This window comes from Polypterus senegalus, chromosome 14 (assembly GCF_016835505.1).
Source record: "Polypterus senegalus isolate Bchr_013 chromosome 14, ASM1683550v1, whole genome shotgun sequence".
Classification (NCBI taxonomy): domain Eukaryota; kingdom Metazoa; phylum Chordata; class Cladistia; order Polypteriformes; family Polypteridae; genus Polypterus; species Polypterus senegalus.
Window position 1 is genome coordinate 145,191,806 of NC_053167.1, and position 21,726 is coordinate 145,213,531.

Here is a 21,726-nt window from a genome sequence, read left to right on the forward strand (position 1 = left end):
CCTGAGCAGAGGCGGCGCCAAAGCAGATGAGGCCAGAGAGGACTCCATGACGCTCGCGCAGAACTGGACCAGCACTGCGCTGGGGAGATGGAATTTCCTCAGCTGGTACAACAGGAACGTCCACTGACGGACTTTCTTGATGACGCGTGTGATGTTTGAGATTTTGTGGCAGCACAATGACCAGTAACCTCTGCCATCCCAACAGCTGAGCCCTTCAGAGCAGGTGACAGGTGAGCAGGTGACGTCTTCCTGAAACCCGTGATCTTCTCCTGAGGTTCTCTGATGATAAATTATTAAGGCTCCACCAAACTCTCGTCTGCTAGTGGACTCATCATTACTTGAACTGAGGCCTCTTACTGTGAAGCCATCTGCTGATCTGAGAAGACTAGGAGAGTGCAGAGGGTCAGCTGGCCAGGCAGGGGTCTGCTGGACCGCATGTCCCGTTTCTGATCGTGCTACAGACTGGATTGATAAAGACCTCGCTTTTAATGGAAGGAGTCTCTGATTTGCAGTGATGTGCACATTTGACTGAAAAATAAATTCATATTAGCACCCTATATAGTGCCTTCCATCAGATGGCATCACTGCTGCAATCGACTGGTGAGGCGGGTACTCCATGAAACGAGTCTTTGGAAATCACTGGCGCCAGTTAAGAGTTGTAACTGAATACACGACTTAAACAAGAGAGTCCAGACGTGGAATTGAATAAACGTGGACTGAGCACCGTGGATAATAATTCATAAATTTATTAGGAATAAAAGGAAAATGGAAGCCCTGCTCTGCAATAATAAAAATGCAGAGAAATGCAGCAGGAATTGGTCCACAAAGTATTTGGTGAATTAAAAGAAAGTTCTTCATTTCATCCAATCTGAGAATACAGCTGTAGGCGTTAGGAAGAATATCGTGAACAAGTGCATTTTATTACATTTGTTTAATTCGTGTGTGTATATATATATATATATATATATATATGTACAGTATAGTGCCTTTCACATCTTTCTTTCTATCTATCTGATATATAGTGCCTTTCATGTTTATCTATTATATAGCGCCTTTCACACTATCTGTTCTTTGTCTTGCTATCGAAATGGACAAAGAAGAAAACTTATTTTAAAATATGCAAATTAGAAATGGACAGTAGCCTTCATGTGTTAAGCAGCACTAAAAACAAACCTCACGTGTGGTTGTCGGTCCATTTTCTTTAAGGGGCTCCATACAAGGGGGCACCGAGCTTATCCGAGCGCTGAACCCATCACAGCGTAACCACAAGCCGATCTGCACCTCGCTCCCCGACGGCACATAAGACATACAGTATATGAAGTCGCTCCGACCTCCACGGGTGAGACCCGCATCCGCCCCGCTATTCGATTTAAAATATAAATCTCCAGTCGCCAAGAGATCGTCGCCATCCCCTCGTTGATATCCTACACAAATATGAACGCGTTTCGATCTTCAAGGGGAGCATCCGCGTACCACAGCCTAAGCGACAACTCGAACAGGTGAAGGACAGTCACTGAGAAGAGCAGATTAGCCGTGCAGAACGGATGGGTGCGTGCAGTTTGACCCTGCTGGGCCGCCGTCTCCACGTTCTCTCGCCTTCTCGCCCGCCTGAACGACCCATTGGCCACGCCTATTACGGAAGCGCCGCCGGCAGTTGCACAGAGAGGCGCGCGGCGTGGCCTGGCTTGGCTGTTGTCGGCTCCTGGCATTTGGGCGCAGGTGGTCGTTCGAAGTGATCGCAGTCCAGCTTGAAGCACCGCTGATTTCGGTAAGAGTCAAATGCACCTTCAGCACAGGCGATCGCGAGCGTTTACTAAGAGGAGGAGGAGGAGGAGGAGGAGAAGTGTCTTGTGGCGGCTCGAGCCAAGTGTGAATGGTGACCTCTGGCAGGTCAGGCAGCCCCCGATGTGTCCTCCGGTTGCGAGCTCTCGTTCGGTTTTCACGTATTTGTTGAAACCTGCATGTGCCCTCGTGTGAGTGTCGTCGATAGTCGGGTAACTTAGGTGGTTACTGGGGACGCTGTAACGAATACAGACAGAATGTTGTTAGCCATGTGCACCTCGTGTGCGTGTTTCTATGGCAGTGGTTTGGGATGTTTTGTCGGTAGTATTACGTGAGTACGTGATCAATGAGTTCATCAATCGTAAACATCTGTCCACTTCATCCCAAGTAACAGTGAGGCGCAAAATGAGACAGGGGTCGTCCTTGTGGTGCCCCAGTGTGGCTCACACAGTGCTTGAGTCTCACAAACTGCGGTCTGCCTGCCTGCCTGCCTGACAGACGGTCCATCACCAGGACACCACAGGCTCATCCACCTGCATATCTCTGAGTTTACCCCTTAACAGGGATGGCTGGGTGGTCCTGAAGAAATAAAAAAGAACAGAATCCTCACAGTGCTGCCAGCCTTGTGGAGCAGACAGATAATTGCATCCTCCACTCCAGTCTTTGTCCGATTGCAGTGAGTCCCGGTGGTCCACCTCAAGAGGACTCACATAGTCCAGGACCACCCTGTCAGAGGTCCTCATGATGTGAGACATAAGTGCCACTGGTCTGTTGTCATTAGGTGAAGAGTCACCACAGGAACATTGCAGGATGTTTTCCACAGCAGTGGCACTGCCTGAATCCTTAGGGACAAACTGTACAGGTGACAGAGGACACCATAAAGTTAGTCAGCACAGGCCTGAAGAACTCGAGGACTGACTCCATGTGGTCCTGCAGCTTTTCCTGTGTGTAGCTTCCTCAGTTGTCTTCTCACTTGGTCTTCAGTTGTGGTCCGAGGTGGACCCATCACTGGCCTTCCCAGTCGACGTGGCAGGAGATGGTGTGGAGGGACTGGTCATTGGAAGAAGGTGGCAGTGGGAAGGGAGCATTTATTCAAAATTGCCCCCTGAACCGTGGACTGCTTGGGTCCAGTAATGGTGCCCAGTCCATTGCAGACATCCTTCATGTTGATCTGAGTGAGTTTGTTGCCAGTTTTAACTTTGTGAGTTTCCATTCCTTCACTCAGCGTTATGAATGATCTTCTCATTCAGGAGACCCTCACTAATCCTGGACTTGTTGTTTGAGAAGCAGCACACCGTCTTTGTGGGTCCCGCAGCGTCGACACTGAAGTTCATATTCCTGTGGTCCGTGGTGCAGTGACAATGTCCTCGCACGTCTGTCATTCAGAGCCATTGGAGCCTCCAGAGTCCCAGTCCTCACTGTGCTGGTGGTGGCAGGCTGGTGAGATGGACCAGGCTGTGGTCAGATCTGCCCAGAGGTGCCACAGGTTTAATCTTAGAGGCCTCTTTAACGTTTGAGTAGCGCAGGTCCAGGCTGTTGTTGCCTCAAGTGGATCCTGACGCTCCTTCTCAAGTCACGTGCTCCTGCTAATGGCTGCCATGCTAATTGTTCATTTTGCTGCTTGTGCTTTGGCACCGTGGCACACTGCTCAGTGCCCTCCTTCCACCCTTCATCTTTTTGCTGAACTCCATTGCAGATCAGAGTTTTCGGTCATGTCGGACACGGTCAGCAGCGTAACGCAGCGCGGGCCCCTCCAGGTGGCCTGTGCCATTTTGCAGGCCGTTTCATTGACCGCATGACAAGGTAGCCAGTGACGTGAGTGACCAGTGACGTCGTAGTGATTCCACTCTGCACGTAGAGCCCAGTTTCCTGATGTATTCCAGGAGCGTTTAAGTAAGGTAGTGGATATAAAACGAGGTGCAGGCCTAGCTTGGTCCTCGGCGTTAGCGAGCACACGGAGGCCGCCGTACTCGAGGTCCTGCCCGCGTCTCCAGGCTTGTCTCACGGCCCCCTTCTCCTCTCTTTCAGGGTCTTCACGTGTGTCGCTCTTCATGGAGGTCTGCCGGTGTTCCAGGGGCCTGCTCTGCAGGCTGCCAAGGGCCTTTTCCCACGTGCCTCGGGTTCGCCATCATCACGAGCCATCGAGGCGGATCCTCGCTTCCCGACTTTTCCAGCCCGTGAACTTAGAGGAGAGGGAGCTGGGCAAGGAGGGCCAGCAGAGCGAGCTGAGCTGCCGGAGCCAGCGGCTGATGTTGCAGGCCGGCCTGATCTTCCCTTCCAGCCCTGGCTGCTACTACTACTTGCCTTACACGGTGCGAGCCATGGAGAAGCTCGTCCGTCTGATCGACGAGGAGATGCACTTGATTGGCGGCCAGAAGCTCAACATGCCCAGCCTGAGCGTGGCAGACTTGTGGAAGAGAAGTGAGCGCTGGAACTCGATGGGGAGGGAGCTGTTCCGCCTCAAGGACCGCCACGACGCCGACTACTGCTTGGGGCCGACACACGAGGAGATGGTCACTGAGCTCATAGCTTCTCAGGGGAGCTTGTCTTATAAGCAGTTACCGCTTCTGCTCTACCAGATCACCAGGAAATTCCGCGACGAACCCAAGCCACGCTTCGGGCTGCTCCGCGGCCGGGAATTCTACATGAAGGACATGTACACCTTTGACGTTTCCGAGGAGGCGGCCCAGCAGACTTACCAGACGGTGTGCCAGGCCTACAGCAGACTCTTCTCGCGGCTGGGACTCGGGGTGGTGAAGGTGCAGGCGGACACGGGCAGCATTGGCGGGACGCAGTCCCACGAGTTCCAGCTGCCGGCGGATGTCGGGGAGGACACGCTGCTGACGTGTTTGGACTGTGGCTTTGCGGCCAACGTTGAGACCGTGCCCCCTGGGCAGAAGAACTGTCCGAGCTGCCACGGGACCCTCTCCCAGAGCAAAGGAATTGAGGTGGGGCACACCTTCTGCTTGGGTACCAAATATTCCTACATTTTCAGCGCCTCCTTCAGATCGGCACACAATAAGCCCGTCATCTTGGAAATGGGCTGCTTCGGCCTCGGCGTGTCTCGGATCCTGGCTGCCTCCGTTGAAGTTTTGTCCGCGGAGGATGGTATCCGCTGGCCGAGTCTCATCGCCCCCTACCAAGTCTGTATCATTCCCCCAAAAAGGGGCAGCAAGGAGGAGGCGGCCACCGGGTTGGCAGAGGCGCTGTATGACAAGCTGACGAGCTCCGTGCCCGGCCTGCGAGGAGAGGTGCTGCTTGACGACAGGACTCAGCTGACCATCGGTAAGAGACTGAAGGATGCCAGCAAGCTGGGCTACCCCTTTGTGCTCGTCGCCGGCCAGAGGGCACTGGAGGAGCCCGCTCGCTTTGAGGTCTGCTGCCAGAACAGCGGGCAGACCCTGTTCCTCTCGGAGGACGGCGTGATTGACTTTCTGAGGGGCCAGCAGGCCAGGTGAGTCGGGGAGGCGGGCAGCTCAGTGTGGCTTTGGCATTCCTGTGGGCAACTTTCACTGGGTGTAACTTCAGCAGCGCCAGTGTTGGAAATGAAATAAAAAATGTTCACGTGAGCATCTTATGGAGGGTTTTTATTGTTGAGTTGCGAGGCGGATGGGAGAGGAAGATCTGCCAAGGCCTTTGAGGCCGCCGTCTTGATTTCAGGTGGCACCATTGGGCAGCCGTTGAAGGTGGTGGGCTTCATTTAGGCAATACTCTCATGGGGTGGTGAGGGGTTGTAGACCATCTTGTGAGCCCACCAAATCATGAGCTGTGATGGTCTGGAGCCAATCTCAGCCGGCATAGGGCACGAGACAGGAACAAGAGGGTGCCAGTCCATCACAGGGTGAACACACACACACACACACACTAGAGCCAATCAAGCAATGTCAGTTCACCTAACCTACTTCTCTGTGGACTGTGGGAGGAGATCCACGGGGTCCTTACTGCGAGACTGCAGCGCTACCACTGTGCCACCATGCTGCCCCTTGGATGTACCACCACACATCAAATGCAACATCAGACAATCGTCATCATCCACCTTAATAAAACGATAAGTGTCGGTCCAGTTTCTGTATCTCCATCATTCCAACAGATGGCACATCATAAACATTTGTGGTAAAAATGCATTACAGTTGGCATTCCAGCAAACAGCACATCACAAGCATTCACTCTGCTTTTATGAATCCCATACCAAATGGCACATAACAGAGACCTATGTATTGTGTTTGTCATTCCAATAGATGGCGCATTTCACATATCACTGTAAATGTGTGTGCTGCGCCATCTGTTGGAATGACAAATGAAACGCATTTCATTAACACAAAAGTTTGTGATGCGCCATCTGTTGGAATGACAAATGAAACGCATTTCATTACTACCTGCATTACAAAATACATTCCAGTAGGTGGTGCACTGCAAATGTTAAAACTGAGATCAAAGTTAATTATTTAGATTTTAGTTTGGCTGAAACAGGTAGCACAACTAGAATTTAATGAAACTCTTTCAAGGTTACTTATAAACTACCGGGACTGGAACCTTGACCTTGGTCTTAATTGAAAACCTATGAACTGATATGTTCTGGAAATTCAAACAATTTCAGGTAGAGGCAACTTTGGAAAAGTGCCCTGTGGTTGTGTTTATAATGCAAATGTGAGTGCAAAACTAAGTGACACGGCAGAAAGAAAAAGTGCAGCAACGTCTGCTGAGCACCAAGCAAATTGCACAGGCCAATTATGATGAAGAAGAAGAAGAAGAGCAGTGCCGTCTTCTGAATGTCCAAAAGATGGAGAAATGCATGCGGAGAGTTTACTGTTGTTTCTATTTAGCCTTTGTTTGGGTCACATAACCCCTCACGTAAGAGGACAAGACGCCAGAGCACACTGCCACGCCAGAAGTACAGAGCAATGGGGCATTGACAAGCATGATGGCTCAAGGGCATGTGAGACAAAGCACAGGGACAATCGAGGAGATCGTCAAATAGCCGAGACGTCAGTCCCTGTGGAGGCTTTCACGCCCTTACATCGGCGACCTACAGAAGTGCCAACCAGGAGTTGTTTCATGTTGAAAACAAAAGAACGTGTTACCAAAATAGAAAAGTTCATCCTGCTGCAGGTAGGCCACCAGAAGAAATAAAATAAATGATCACATCTAGAGGAGCTGGAAGACATAACTAATATTTAGGAAATATAGCGAGCATCGACAGCTCTGTCTCTTTAACGTGGTTTTATTTGCACTTTATTTTAGGACCGAAGGTCTGCGTGTTTCACTAGTATGTGCAAGAAATGCTTCAACAAGCAGGTGGCAAAATGAGCGGCTTATTGACTTTGGGTTGCTTTTTTACAATGCTGGTCCCGAAGAAAGTGACTGCGTGTTAGATGTCTGAGGTCTTTTAGAATCCAGTTTGCAAAGAAAAACTCGAACATTTCAGGGTGATTCAAACTTGTGAACGCTACTGCAGATTTTTAAGCCATAAATCCCTTCTATTTACGTGACGTTTATCTCGCAGCTCTCCGAACAGTTGATATCTTTCTACCTTTTTCTCAATTTCACTGATCACTCTTACCACTGTCTTTTATGTGGATCAGTATGCTGCTGCTGGAGTATGTGAATTTCCCCTTGGGATTAATAAAGTATATATCTATCTATTTATCTATCTACTTATCGAGGACGGAACCAAAATAAAATGCATTAGTCTCCGGATGGACAATATGACGGTGTAAGCACCCGGAAGTGCGTCCTGCAGTCGGGTGGGAGTTAAAAATAGTCATGTGATGTAAACAAACGCGTTGATTGGCTCGTGTTGTCAGCGTCGGTCTTTTCCAGTAGAACAGCAATGGCGAGCCCCGCGCAGCACGAGGGCGACGACGATGAGGACTACATGGACCAGTTTTTGGACAAGTTTGCACATCAGAAATATAAAGGCGGTTTCAGCGAGGACAAATGGGAGGAGGTGAGGCTCGGTCTTGTCGTGGAAATCCGCTCGCTGCCTCATCTTTCATACCCCGGAGGGAGGAGCGTCAGTACGGCTGCTTATTCGTGTTGCCTCCTTCAGAATGACAGTACTGTAGTTTTAATTTCTGTTGAGCATAACAAGGTATCAAACACAAAGTCCATAAGAGTTGTTAGTCTGATTAAAACCATATGCGATGTTTTTAAACGGTTAACGATTTAGTGGACGCTGTAAAGTGCCCGTCAGGGAAGAGAAGCAAGACAATCAAGTCAAATCGGAGAGCTGCTTCAAATCGGTGTGCACTCGGGGTCAGTTGCCGATCCGGTCTCAGTCCGTACTTACAACAACTTCGGGGTTTAGCGCTGCTAGTGTGTCCTGCGCTGCGGGTCAAGGTGCTAAATACCGCAACAGTGGGCGTCTTGGGGTCCGAGGAAAGGAGCAAAGGTGCGCGCTGACCTGGAGCACCCCGTGGAATGCTGGGTAATGTCACAAAATGAATTCCGTACGCGCCAGGCAGACTGCTACGGGCTTGAAAAAGGACAAACATGATCATTAGAAAAGTCAGAATGTGAAGTGTAGCGTCACACAGAATCAAATACGTTTAACCCAGTGGCACAGAAAAAGACCGGCGATGCATTGAAACATTTATATTGTGTGAGAAACACAGATAAGTATACCGGAGCACTGGCACCGGTGGCCATAATGGACTCCCTTTAAGCATCTCGCCAAGGGTGCATAGATGGAGGTCGGTTTGCTGTTTTTATAGGCACCCCTGCCGCTGGTGATGGAGTGCCAGCTCGCACTAAGGGTGATGCAGCCCTGGCAGATGCAGCTTTCCAGTGCCGTTACATAGCCCTCCTTCAGAGTTGGTCAACCCAGCGACCACTTCGAGCTTCTTGAAAAGGCACACAACTCTTTGAAACCATGGGATGGTCTTCATTTGTCTATTGTGGTTGTGCAGCTCGTGACAACAGCATATCAGCGGGGGTCTTGAGCTGTTAGGTGGCAAAGCAGGCACGCCACGTGGTGCAGCAGGGGTGTTAAACGTGGCACTTCAGTGGGTTACAAGTGAGCCGCCAAACCTCCTTGTGTGGAGCTGCAGATGAACGTCTGGGCCGTTGTTCTTCCCTTGACTGACATTGCAAACCCCATTGCAGGTCCGGCAGTTTTAATTCTGGCCCTGCATCACACCCTTGTCTCCATCTGCCACACCTTTTTTTTCCAACTCCATGAGCCTCAAGCTCTGCTGGTATCCACACCCCGAGGCCAATGGACCTTACCAGTCGGTGGCTGCCCATCTAATGGACTCTAACCCTAATCTAATATTTTGAAGGGGGTGATTCCTTTCCATGCCCACTGTACAGAATATCAGAGTTACACTAAGGTGAAGCTCTGAGAAAGCCATGTTCAGATAATGAGTTCTTAGCAGTTTTTTAAAGTGCTGCACAGTATTTCCAGATTTGAGGTGCCCAACAGCAGAAGGCTGCCCGCCTCACCACTACTGACCTCATGGCAGTATGGAGATCGAAAAGAGCAGCGGGCACAGGAGAGACCCTTGTGGATCGTCATATAGAATATCAGGGGTCTTTGAGTTGTAATTACCTCAACTTACAAAGAATTTTCTCCCTGCCAGGTGGGATTCAAACCAATTTAAGACCCTGCCAGAGAGGCCCACCCATTGACTAAGGCGATTTCTAAGAGTATTGTGAGCGATGGTGTCAAATGCGGCCCTCAGATCTAAGAGGAGGAGAACAGATCGACGGCCTCTGTCTGTGTTCACCCGCAAGTCATTGACGACTTTAACGAGATGTGCGTTTTAGTGGGTACCTGCTCATTGGCACAGATGTCACGGCCACGTGGGCGACGCCTTTCCATCAGAGCTGAACGCGATCAGACGCAGTGCCAGCGCTTGGCGTCCGAGTGTACCCGCCTTCTGCGTGGCCAGAGATGCCTTGACGACTTTTTACATTTTTGGCATTTAGAGATCACAGCTGCATTCTCAGCCCCGATAGCAAACAAAACCAAAAGTATTGTTTACCAAGAGACCCTCGGATATGAAATCCATCGATAGAAAGTCTTATCAACACAAATGATTACATCTTTATTTTTAATATTGAATTGTTGTCCTATTTCACTGCTACGTGGGCGGAGCCGCAGGGGACAGCGGGTCACATCTAAAATAATTGAGCCGGTGGGGTGGTCTCCCTCAGATCAGTACGAGGGGCAGTGATATCATTTATGAGTAACTACATACGTGTGTTGTGTGGAATAACGCGTTAAACAGAAAAATGGCAGAACTGTTGTCTGTCGCATATGCCAAGGCCCCCAGGGCACACGCTGTGCCCCCCTTATATCTGCCCCGAGTGACAGACGACTCTTGTGCCTCATCAGTACTTTCTGTGTACTTTCAGTACTCCCTCCGTTTTATCGTTGCGTGTAACAATGGCGTTTACATGCGGTCAGACTTTTCCCACGTGCTTTAACCCTTTCAGGCGAGAAGTTAATTAACAACGAAACACGTGAGCGTCGGATTGCACGGCCCATGTAGTCCAGGAGTTGGCTGTTTTAATGGGACTCATCAGGGCCAGCGTCCACCCCGGCGGTCCGCCTGCTTTCAGCTTCACCAGCGTGCTCAGTGTTTAGGACGTCACTCCCATGGGCTCAACTCCTGCTTTTCCCGTTCCTCTCTTCCTAGGAATTTGACCAAGTCCCCATGTTCATGAAGAAGGCTCCAGACGAGATTGACCCTCTTAAAAATCCTGAGCTCGCCTGTCTGCAGTCCATTATTTTTGATGACGACAGACCCCTCGAAGGTAGCGCCATGGCCCGGCCCTCTTTGTTTCGGTTCTTATCCAGAAGATTATTTCAAGTGTTGTGTGTGAGCTTCTGAGCGCATGACGAGAGTAGTCTGAATGTTAACGTCTGAATGAAGCAGAGGTGATGAAGTGTGTGTGCCAGTGGGTGCTGATCTGTTCGGGGTCCGGGTTGGCCTGTTTATTACACTTGGCATCACAGACCCCTTTTTAAGGCACTACAAACAATCAGCTGTGCCTGATGCCGTGGAGGAGCCGGTGACTCTTGAGGGCGAGTGTCACTAACCGTCTGCTGCATTGTCTCATTTCAGAGCAGGCCAAGACCTACAAATGTGAAGGCAACGAGTATTTCAAGCAGCGGGATTACAAAAAGGCCGTCATCAGCTACACAGAGGGGCTGAAAAAGAAGTGCAGCGACTCTGAGCTCAACGTCGTCCTCTACACCAACCGGGCTGCCGCACAATTCTACTTGGGTACTGCTTTCTGTTTCAGAGTTTGGACACACGAGCATAGAAAATACACTCCTGTGTGTAACCCGTGAACGAGGGTAGTACCATGGTGGCAAAGAAGGGAATCGCCAGTCAGCCGGGGTTAGCGGGTAAATATGGCTGAGGTGGCCCAAACGGCACCCAAGGCTGTAAAGTGTCAGACTGAGAGAGGGAGCGGGCATCTCCTGTGGCCGCAGCAAAGCTCCACGCACATTAGAACAATCTGGACGAGAAGCGGCCGTTCAGCCCAACAAAGCTCGCCAGTCCTGTCCTCTTATTTCAAGTCGAGTTTTGAAAGTCCCTGACGTCTTACTGTCCACCACACTACTTGGTCGCTTATTCCAAGTGTCTCTCGTTAATTGCTGTGTCCCCATGTTCTTGATGAGCTCATTTTAAAATAACAGTCATGATCCACTGGACTGACGCCCTTCATAATTTTAAACACTTCAGTCCTGTCACGTCTTCATCTTCTTTTACTTAAACTGTAAAGGCTCAGCTCTTTTAATCTTCATAACTCAACCCCTGTAGCCCCCCCATAATCAGTCTAGTCGCTCTTCTCTGGACCTTCTCTTGTGCTGCTCTGTCTTTATGGAGACCCCAGCTGCCCCCCGTACTCCAGATGAAGCCTCACCAGTGAGTTATAAAGCCTGAGCGTCACCTCCTGTGACTTGTACTGCACACATCAAGGCGCTATATAACCTAACATTCTGTTAATGGCCTCTGAACACTGTTGGGAAGTCAACAGCTTAGAGTCCACTATGACTCCTAAATCCTTCTCATAAGGTGGACTCTCGATGTTCAGACCCCCATTGTGTATTCAAACCTAATATTTTTACTTCCTATGTGTAATTCTTTACATTTACTGACATTAAATTTCATCGTCCACAAATCAAGCCTGTCTGCTGTCCAAGTCCTTCTGTGATGATATAACGGATTCCAGATTATCTGCTGATCCACCTATCTTGGTATCATCTGCCAACTTGACCAGCTTGTTCCTTATATTCCTAATTAAATCATTTATAGATATTAAAAATAGCAGCGGCCCCCACACTGCCCCCTGCTGGTCACCACTCTTAACATCGGCCAGTTCTCATGAGGTTCCTCGCACCATCACCCTCTGCTTCCTGTGTCTGAGCCAATTCTGCACCCATCTAAAAACATCACCCAGAACTCCCACTTGTTTTAGTTTGATGCCCACCTCTCATGTGGCACCTCATCAAATGCTTTCTGAAAGTCCTCATCAATCATCTCATCTGCTCCTCTCTCCTCGTCTCCTTGTGTTCCTCCTCATTGAATTCCAGGCTGTTAGTCAAACCCGACCTCCCTCTTCTGACCCCACGCTGACTGTCCTGTCCTTGCCATGTGTTGCTCCATCTTCTCCTTAATAATTCCTTCCATTCATTTTTCTGTGATGTTTCATGTTCAGCTTACTGGCTTAACTTCCTGTAGTTGCTCTGATCGGCCCTGTCACCCTTTTTTATATTATGGGATGCCATTTGTCATTTTACAGTCCTTTGGAATGTCTTCAGTGTGCAGTGACTTCCTAAAAATGAGTACGCTGGACGTCAGCTTAGGGACCAAACAAGTGGCAGAAAGTAAAAACCTCTGACGGCAAAAGGCATTCACTTGGAGGGTACTGAGGGCACCTCACTCTGTGCATCTCTTCATCTTAGGCAACCGACAGTCGGCACTGAAGGATGTACTGGCAGCAAGAAAATTGAAACCCAGCCACCTGAAAGCCATCATTCGAGGTGAGTGTCAAGCGTGCCATACCTTGAGAGCCATTAGGCCGGGTGATGAGAGGCTGTGCTGTGCCGTGCCAGGGCTTTTCTTTGGTAATGCCAGCTTGTGCTACCTCTTGGGTTTCTGTTTGGCCAGGTTGTACCACAGCCTGGCATGTACGTCGTGCCCCATAATTATTTTGTGTCGCGACACCCCTTATAAGCCATACGCGTTTGTGACGGCCGCCGTGCACTTCTGATGGGTGTTTTTCATTTCTTTTCCTCCAAACAAGGAGCTTTATGTCACGTGGAAATGAAGAACTTCGCTGAAGCCCTAGCGTGGTGTGATGAAGGCCTGGCGCTCGAGCCAAAGGAGACGCAGCTGCTGGAGCTCCGACAGAAGGCTGACAAGCTGAAGGTGAGGGAGAGCGGAGGGCCGGGGAGGCCAACACACCGTTCACAATTCACGTTAACAAAGTCACCAGAGTCAACTTGGTGGTTTACTACTGGAAAATTAAAAAACGTTACCGAAAACAAAGTGAGCCGTGTTGGGCGTTAGGGTGCTGCTGCTGCTGCTGCCAGACTTGGCCAAAGAGGGGACCCTAGTTGTACAGGTTGGCACAAGTTGGTTTAAAACCCATAGAGCCGCTCAAACCGATTAAATCATTTAAATAAAACACAGGAAGGCATGTCTGACTGGAGTAGAATGAACATCTCGACTCGGAGGGGCATTAGAGACCCCGAGCCCCACAGTTAGGTGCCCACATTGTGATGGCAGCCTCGTCCTCCTGATAGCGCAGCTTGAAACAGAAATGAGAGAAACGGACTCCGTGGCTACAATAATTTGATGTTCAGGAGAGCATTACAGGTGTTCACTGGTGAAGCTGACGTCCTGGCCTCTCCTTGCCATTGACGAGGAGCCGTGTGTCTTTACCCAGTCAGACATTTGCGTTTCCGTGGCTTTGCAGTCATCTGTTTGCCAATAAAGAAGAGCGGGTTTTCGTTTTTCCCTGTTGTCATGTTGATTAGGCCATGCAGCTTGAAATGTCGCTGCACTCTCTCTGTGTTACGACAGCCGGCCTATCAACCCAAACTGAGTGACGTTCTATTTAATGCCACTAAGTGTCACCTGACCTACGTCGCGTGTCCCGGGTACACACTGACTGACGTCATAGCAGCTTTACATGATGAGACCAAGCGTATCTGTGAGGAACGTGTGCCCACTGCGGCGTAGGGGAGTCCGTTTTTATGTGCTGCCTTTCACAAAGACGTTAAGCAGTCGAGACGAGAGCCTCGGACGCCATTGTTCTTCTTTTGTGTTTTATTTGTAGAGGCTGCAAGAGCGAGACGTGAGGAAAGCACAAATGAAAGAGAAGAAGGAGCGCAGCCATAAGGAGGCCCTGATCAAGGCCATCCAGGTCAGTGGTCGGTGTACTGCTTGTGGCCCGGGGGTCCCACGTGTTTGTGGTCTTCTTGAGTGAGTGACCGGGACTGAAAGGCGGCAGTGAAGGAGACCACTTGGCGATGGTGCCATAGTGTGAGCAGGCCTGCCTACCAGTGCAGGACTTTCTTCATCGCCATATTTCAGACTTCATGCTTCTTTAGAGATGTGCCATCCACCAGGAGGCACTGGCACCAGTAGGTCCTTGCCTGGCATCTTGTGCCCACTGCTGTCTGTGTGAACTTCATTCCTGACCCGAGTCTCTCTTTCTCTTTCAAATCCAGAATCGTGGCATCAAGCTGTCTGCCCCACTGCAGCCATGTCGACAGAGCTCAGGTGATGAGGAGGAGGAGGAGGAGGAGAGCCTGTCTGGAGGGCTGGAGCAGCTGTCACTGGGTAGCTGTGGCCATCAGGTGCTTCTAGATGAGCAAGGTCACCTCAGCTGGCCCGTTCTCTTCTTGTACCCCGAGTACGGACAGACTGACCTCATAGCGGCTTTTCACGAAGAGACCAGGTATGTGTGTGAGGAAGGGGACATCGGCTTCACGTGTTCTAAGGTTCAGCTTCAAGGTACGCATGAGCAGCAGTTTGATTTGTAGGTGGGCTGTGAATGTGGGAGACACACAGTGTTGTGCCCCTGTCCTGATGGCCACTGTGTTTGTCACGATGAATGGCCACAAGTTTAGAGACGGGGGACAGAACAGACATAGAACACCATTTCTAATCATCCAGCGCCTGTGAAATAATAATTGCCCCCTTGGTTCCTCACTCAAACAGAGGACCAGAGTTACTGATAATTCGACTCCGACTCAGTGAGCACAGCCAGCCAGTCCTGTTAATCTGAACCTCACCAGATCCCGCATTGGTCCTTGCTGTTGTTACTAAAGGGTTTCCAGAAGAACACTAGGACTCCATTATAGAAGATTCCAGAAGATGTAATGAGAAAAAAGTGCTTAAATCTTACCAGTCAGGAAAGGAAAGGAAAGGAAGACAAAGTCACAGCGAGAGTCCGTATCTGTAAATGGACAACACAGGCTGGCCAAAGCACAGCAAGAAATTCACCTGAAGAACGGCAGGCCTCTGTAATCTCAGCTGAAGCCCCCCAGTGCTCAGGACTACAGGAGCAGGAAGAAACGGAGGAAGAACGGGATTGTTGGGAAAGGAGCAAAGAAGAAACTTCTGCTATCCAAGAGGAACATCCATGCCTTAAACAACTGGAGGATCCCCTAAGCCCTTTCAGATGATGACAGATGGACAGTGGGAACATCAGACCTGCAGTGAAACATGGGGTGCTAGTGTGATGGGATGGAGATGCTCTGGAAGACCTGCCATTATTGAAGGAACCAGAAAGTGTGCCCTGGACCAAAATATTCTGAAGGTGTCTCTCCATGACCAGGAGCTGAAGTGGCATTGGCTTCTGCAGCTGGACAAGGAGCCAAAACACAGAAGCAAGTCGACAGCTGAATGGCTCCGAGGTCTTGGGGTGGCCTAGTCAAAGTCCTGACTTGAGCTGAAGGGAGCGTCAGATGATCCAGAACTTACAAGTGTGTCTGAATTAAAGGACATGAGAGTAGCGATGTGAAAGACTGAGCTCAAATGAGAGGACGTGGGATTGAAAAGGTGCTGAAACTATGGGGGCAATTACTTTTTCAGAGATCACCCATTGTGTCCAACTCACACAAACGGAGGAGGTGAGGAAGGGGGGCAAATACCTTTTCACAGCAATGTGTATAACTTAATTGGGGGGGGGCAACGTGATTGGATATCCTGGCAGTGCCAAGTCCTCTCCAGATAATACCTAGCAAGCTGAGGCCGATAGCCCACCATATCGAGAAGTGCTGCCATCTGCTGGCCGTTCACCGACTCCACGTCTTTGACTGGTCAGTGCGTCCCGTTGACTGCGTGTCCTTCAGTGGTCAGTCCGTCCTGTTGACTTTGTGTCCTTGACAGGTCAGTTCGTCCCGTTGACTGCGTGTCCTTCAGTGGTCAGTGTGTCCCGTTGACTGCGTGTCCTTCAGTGGTCAGTCCGTCCCGTTGACTTCGTGTCCTTCAGTGGTCAGTGCATCCCGTTTTTATTTTTCATTATAACTAAAGGCCCCTATTTGCTGGCTCACATGTCTGGCCCAGCGCTCTCATTGGCCGTCCTGTGCCTTATCTTTGCTCCTATTGGTCAGTCCTGACTGGACACATGGCTGTCAACTCTGCACAGGTTCCGATAGGAACATCAACGTCAGGTCACCATGGTGTCCTCCAGCATGACAGCAGTCACCAGTAAAGGGGGACATTCTTTGAGTTAAGGTCCCAGCTCGGGTCACCATGCCAGTACATTTTACTGGGAGTGATCCTAAGTGACCTGGTTGTCCACCTTCCTGTCTGCCTCAGGTTCGTAGACCACTTGGCTGTGATGTTTGGTGAGGAGCGACCATCGTGGGATGCCGACAGGAAGTACAGCCCCCAGGATCTACAGGTTAGTGACCAGTGAGGCTTGCCAGGTTGTGACGCTGCCCGTCGTGTGCCACTTGACCTCTGAGCTCTCGGTTCATTCACAGCTCTTTTTTGAAGATGAGGAGCGTGAAGAGCTGCACCATGTGACTCCCACACACACCCTGCGGCAGGTGCTGACCCGTGACAGGTGGGTGGTCTTTTCACTCTGAGGTGCCTACCCTTTCATTTCTCTGTGGTCTCATGTTGGTCGATGGTCAGGCTCCTCCATCTTGAACCAATAGCTTTGTTTTTCAGGTGTTTTATTAAAGATGGCACCCCCGCGTTCATCATCCTCGTTAAGGGTTCCTCGTTTGAGCGCGAGTTCTTAGCGGAGAGGAAGGTGCATGGCGCAGAGTGAGCCACCTTCTGGATGGACGCTGGCTGTTCAGGTGCCACCTGCTGACCAGGGGGTGAAGTTGAGGGCAGCCCCCTCTCCCACTGTTTAAAGCATGGAGACTTTGCAGTACCCATCATCTGCTGGACTTGGTAGCGCTGTTGCTTTTTCGATGCCCACACTTGCCCAGTGGCACCCTGTTAACTGGCATATTGGATAAACTAAGAACACGGTGGAAGGCGTATCATGATCTGGTGACATGGGGGATGGCACAGGAGAACCAGACAGGTGGCACCCACCACCTTGAAACATCATGCATACCCCACAGTGGTCTGTGCTCACAGAGTTTCCATGACTAACAGTGCCAATGTGGGCCATGACAGTGTGGATGGCCTTTTGTTAAACAAACTGCAATAAAATATAAAAAGTGCCCTTCAGAAGTACAGTAGGTATGCAGAGCTGGCACGGGTGGGAGGGCAGCGGGTTTTAACCTGTCGTTGGATGGCCATTCTGAAGGTAGTTTCTTTTACAATGCCCACCATCGTGCACAATTTGCACAGACTGTCAGCAAGTGCTTGGGGTCGCCATCATTGTGGCATTGAGGTGGGAGCTGAAGGACCCCCTGTGATTTGGAGCTCAGTAGATAAGGATGATGGCTGGGGCTTATGAGACGTGGACCCCAGAATTAGGAGCTCTTAGTAAACTTTACAGCTCATTCATGTGATGGTGGTCTTGGAGATAGGCATTGGTAAGTATGCCTCACAATGGTGGCATCAGCTTGGGGGTAATGCCACAGTGATAAAGGAGGGGGAGCATATAGCGGTCTGCTGGACCACCTTGAGAGTGGGGCACATTGGAGGTGATGAGTACAGGATGGGACTAAAATGACGTGTGCCAGGCAGGGGGTGGGGCCTATCAAGTGGAATAAAGTGATGTCAGGTGGAGGGCGGGGCCAAAATAATCTGAGCTAAGAATGGCAGAGGGCAGGAGTGCCAAACAGGTGATATGAGTAGTGGCTGTGGCTAAACTGATTTGTACCTGGGGGTTCAGAGATCAGCTGACTGGCAGCAGGGAATTGGAGCCAAGGTGAAACTGGCAGATGGATGGTGACAAAAGGACCAAGCTAAGGCCCTGAGACGTGCACAAAGTAAGTGCCACCAAACAGGTGGGCTGACTGGCAGCAAGAGGGAGCCAGTCAGAAGACAAACCAAAAAGTGGCAAAGGTGAAAAAAGGCGCCCCATCCAGTTTGAGTCCTCTTTGTGACAGAAAACCATGGGGCTGGCAGGACACACCTGAGGGACTTGAACTAGTACTGGGGATCATGAAGGCCTGGTCAGCCTAACTGTACGTGTCAACACTGCCACCTTCATCAGGGTAAATGGACTAAAAAGGAGGACACCATTGATGTCAACCAAATTTGTTGAAAGTTATGTGTTAGTGACCTCAAATCCTGGCTTGGCCTCCCCTCTCCAAGACCTTTCATGTCTCCCTGTGCCCGCTTGTTATTGTTTTTATTTTCCTCCTGGAGTGCCAGCCTTTCTCTCAATGGATATATAGAGTTGCATTGACTACCCCATCTTCAATAGCCCCCTTGGGCACTGAGCGGCCAGTGCATTGGAGTTACTGAAGTTCTACTTGGTGAAAACATCATAGGTGACCCCCAAATTGGCAGGTCCAGGGTGGGCATCTGCCAGCTGCTGGCATTGCCTTGCCCCCATCTGAATCAGATTTTCTCCACATCCCGGAGGACTGCGGTCCCGTCCTCTCCTTTCACTATGATGGGTCCTAGGGGGCCGCAATGGCTGCAAGCTGTCATTCAGCCCCCTTTCCATGTCACAGATGTCTTCCTCGTGTATAATGGGCACATCGAGCGACACATCGTGGGCTCCGTTACCGTTAGGAGTTGACTGAAAATGGAGAAAGTGACGGGTCTCTTGGCTCCGAGTTTGCCAGTCTTGCCTGCAGCAGACACACTGGTCAGCCCAAGCTCTTGTCCGGCCTTTCGGTCACTTTTACCGGTTTCGTTAACAACTTGTGCGCGGCAGGCGAGCTGCTGTTGTCTCCAAGCCCACAGTGGGCCACTTTAAGGCGGTAGTTGCTGCGTGAATGTCCAGTCCGCTTCGGCGTCTGGGATTTGTAAGCTCCTTACGAGTCGCCAGCCGGTCATTTCCGATGGATTTACCCACGAGAGGCTCGTTTCGGTCTCCTTCGAGTAAGCGACGAAGCACTTCCTGTTTTCACAACCGTCGATTATCTCTGAGCCCCACGTCAAAGCAGGTGCTGAGTTGTGCCCACTATGACGGTTAGGGACCCCCGAGGACCACAGTCACGGCCCCTCTATTCTACGAGACTCGCTGCCATTTGGATTCAGCGCCAGTTTCACAAAATGCCAAATGACAGCGGCACGCTTTGCTTTTTACTCCTGAGGTTTATACTTCTACAATGCCACCGCTGTCTTCGCCGTTTGTCATTCACACCGAAGTCCCGTTAGCGCAGGCGCAGGTGTCGCTGCTGTTAATAAAGTTTTTTGAAGTGGTGACGTCACGAGAGCGAGCAGTCAGTCAGGTGAGCAATTTGTCATGTGACATGGGCCGCTGAGGGTATGGCGGAGGCGACGGCGGAGACGCTCAGGATGGAGACAGGAGCCGAGGTCAGTGCCAGTGCTACCGCCGCGGAGCAGCCTTCGGAGGCGAGCGTAAAGAAGCCGGCCACGGGCGGTGAGTTGTAGGCCTTAGCGCGACTCGGCTCGCTCAGGTCGGCTTTCGTGCCTAACGTGTGCTCTTGTGATGCGCAGGGGACGGCGGTGTGGAGACAGCGGAGGAGGCGACGGAGCCCGCGGAGCCCGACATCCAGCTGCTGTGCCGGGACATGTTTGACAAGATGGGCGTGTTCCTGCACGGGGAGCTCACAGGTGACGCCGAGCCGCATGTAGCGCCTTGCAATTGTTCATCGCCTGCGCCCGCCCGTTTGTATTTATCGGATTTGAAAGGATTTGAACCCGCAGCCGTGTGCTTTAAATGCCGCAGCACAGCCGGCCATGAGAGCGCCGCCTGCAGGCCACGCCGAGTGCTGACCGTCTGTGTTTTGTGTTTTCTTAGCCACCTGCGAGGACTACAAACTGCTGGAGAACATGAACAAGCTGACGAGCCTCAAGTACCTGGAGATGAGGGACATCTCCCTGAACATCAGCCGCAACCTCAAGGACTTGAACCTCAAGTGTAAGTCTGGCCTGGGCAGGGGTCGGGGGTCTCATTTATAACATTGTGCGTGGAGTCAAGCGTGAAAGAACAGGGCCGGGAACAAGAACACCTTAAACGGGTGAAATGACCCCACAAGGACTACGCTAATGAACCGCAGAACACCACCTCAATGGGCTTTACCAGGATATGCCAGCTACACTGGGGAGCCCTGTTCTGGGAGTTGGGAAAGCTGCTGGCATCTGAGCAAGTGCCCACCACGCCCAGGCACACATAGTGACGTGAGTGCTGTTAAAATAAAATGTCACATGTGTCACCTTCAGCAAGCTGACCAGTTGATGTTACTTGGCCTCGAGACCACCAAGCCATGTGACGTTTGTCAGCGTCATCTTGGCCATTAATGGATTGTATTGGCTTACGGTTAACAACGCGGTGCGTTAGGAGAGCCGGATACGTTCGCCTTCTACGTCAGCTTATGTAGACCCTCACCCTACAGAATCTGAACGCAGCAGCGCCTCGCCAGTCGGCTCAATGGCCTCCAGCACAGCAGGCCTGGTGGAGCTGAAGCTGGGCTGAGGTATTCTCACCCGGGTGGCCTGCTGCCGTCGTTAAACCCTCCAGAAGTGAAGGGCCTGCGCTGGCATCTGGGAGGTTCGAACACGGTTACTACCAAAAGGACCCCTGAGCAAAGCCCCCAAAGGTCGTGCAAAAAGGCCACGTGGCCTCTGGAATTGAAGCGTTTCAAATCAGATAGGAGGAGGTGCAGCCCAATGTCTGCCACGGGGGCCAGCTGAGCACAGGGTCCACACTGGGGGGCTCACCAAAGTCTTAATGGAGTCATAAGCCAGTTGTCTTTAGAGCTCGTGCCCCACGGGCAGCGCCAGGCAGGCGTGTTTAGTGTATGCAGGGCGAGTGCTTTTATTCTTTGTGCCACCGCTCAGGCCTGTAAAAACAGCCGAGTCCTGCAGTGCGAATACGCAGCGTAAAAAGAAAATGCAGGTGGGGTCTGCACATCACGGCCATCGCAAGATTTGGGCTTTGAGACCACCACACATAACGGGTAACGCCCCCCGGTCTCGTGATCGATGCAGTAAACTCGTGTGCCCCGTCTGCAGTGACTGTCCCCTTACCGATGTCACCCTCTGTGTCTCTCAGATGCGGGGCTCCAGCCATACTTGGACCAGATCAACCAGATTGAAGAGCAGGTGACGGCGCTGGAGCAGGCGGCCTACAAACTGGACACGTACTCCAAGCGGCTAGGTGAGGGGACCGAGGGCTGGTCGGTGCGACGTACCCCTTGAGTGTGCCCGCCGGGTAACTGTCTCTCTCTTTCTTTTTTGTAATACAGAAGCCAAATTTAAGAAGCTTGAAAAGCGCTGAGCTGGCGACGTCACCCAGCACCCGCCACATGTCCCCAGGTGCCCTTCATGGTGCCCACATGTGGAGGATGGACCTTTTTTGTAAATAACTGAATGTTGTACTTTGTTTTGTCACAAATAAAGACACCCAAAGGCCACG

The 21,726-nt window shown here is 51.0% G+C and overlaps 3 protein-coding genes across 5 annotated transcripts; all 3 read left to right on the forward strand.

Moving 5' to 3' along the window:
- Positions 1 to 1,603: 1,603 nt before the first annotated feature.
- pars2 (prolyl-tRNA synthetase 2, mitochondrial) lies at positions 1,604 to 5,351 on the forward strand. Its single transcript, XM_039735599.1, has 2 exons — positions 1,604 to 1,768; positions 3,811 to 5,351. The coding sequence occupies exon 2, from the start codon at positions 3,834 to 3,836 to the stop codon at positions 5,238 to 5,240; it is 1,407 nt and encodes a 468-aa protein (XP_039591533.1). The 5' UTR covers positions 1,604 to 1,768; positions 3,811 to 3,833; the 3' UTR covers positions 5,241 to 5,351.
- A 2,225-nt stretch (positions 5,352 to 7,576) lies between these two features.
- Positions 7,577 to 17,442, forward strand: ttc4 (tetratricopeptide repeat domain 4). Of its 3 annotated transcripts, none has more exons than XM_039736077.1 (10): positions 7,577 to 7,729; positions 10,425 to 10,542; positions 10,854 to 11,015; positions 12,704 to 12,781; positions 13,045 to 13,169; positions 14,083 to 14,169; positions 14,477 to 14,706; positions 16,575 to 16,659; positions 16,742 to 16,824; positions 16,932 to 17,442. In XM_039736077.1, exons 1-10 carry the CDS (start codon positions 7,613 to 7,615, stop codon positions 17,032 to 17,034), a joined length of 1,188 nt encoding a protein of 395 aa, XP_039592011.1. In that variant the 5' UTR covers positions 7,577 to 7,612; the 3' UTR covers positions 17,035 to 17,442. The 3 variants fall into 3 exon arrangements, with proteins under 3 accessions (XP_039592011.1, XP_039592012.1, XP_039592013.1); XM_039736078.1 differs by having other exon boundaries at positions 16,755 to 16,824; XM_039736079.1 differs by lacking the exon at positions 10,425 to 10,542 and having other exon boundaries at positions 7,612 to 7,729.
- Positions 17,443 to 19,573: 2,131 nt separating this feature from the next.
- On the forward strand, positions 19,574 to 21,724 carry bloc1s2 (biogenesis of lysosomal organelles complex-1, subunit 2). The gene is made up of 5 exons (XM_039736081.1): positions 19,574 to 19,728; positions 19,806 to 19,922; positions 20,110 to 20,229; positions 21,364 to 21,468; positions 21,557 to 21,724. Exons 1-5 carry the CDS (start codon positions 19,614 to 19,616, stop codon positions 21,586 to 21,588), a joined length of 489 nt encoding a protein of 162 aa, XP_039592015.1. The 5' UTR covers positions 19,574 to 19,613; the 3' UTR covers positions 21,589 to 21,724.
- Positions 21,725 to 21,726: the final 2 nt, after the last annotated feature.

Excerpts from the sequence above, each read along its gene's own strand:
- bloc1s2 (XM_039736081.1), top strand. The coding sequence starts at position 19,614 with ATGGCGGAGGCGACGGCGGAGACGCTCAGGATGGAGACAGGAGCCGAG. Across the intron at positions 19,729-19,805 it reads AAAGAAGCCGGCCACGGGCG|GGGACGGCGGTGTGGAGACA; the intron begins GTGAGTTGTAGG and ends TGTGATGCGCAG. Across the intron at positions 19,923-20,109 it reads CCTGCACGGGGAGCTCACAG|CCACCTGCGAGGACTACAAA; the intron begins GTGACGCCGAGC and ends GTGTTTTCTTAG.
- ttc4 (XM_039736077.1), top strand. The coding sequence starts at position 7,613 with ATGGCGAGCCCCGCGCAGCACGAGGGCGACGACGATGAGGACTACATG. Across the intron at positions 7,730-10,424 it reads GCGAGGACAAATGGGAGGAG|GAATTTGACCAAGTCCCCAT; the intron begins GTGAGGCTCGGT and ends CTCTCTTCCTAG. Across the intron at positions 11,016-12,703 it reads TGCCGCACAATTCTACTTGG|GCAACCGACAGTCGGCACTG; the intron begins GTACTGCTTTCT and ends TCTTCATCTTAG.
- pars2 (XM_039735599.1), top strand. The coding sequence starts at position 3,834 with ATGGAGGTCTGCCGGTGTTCCAGGGGCCTGCTCTGCAGGCTGCCAAGG.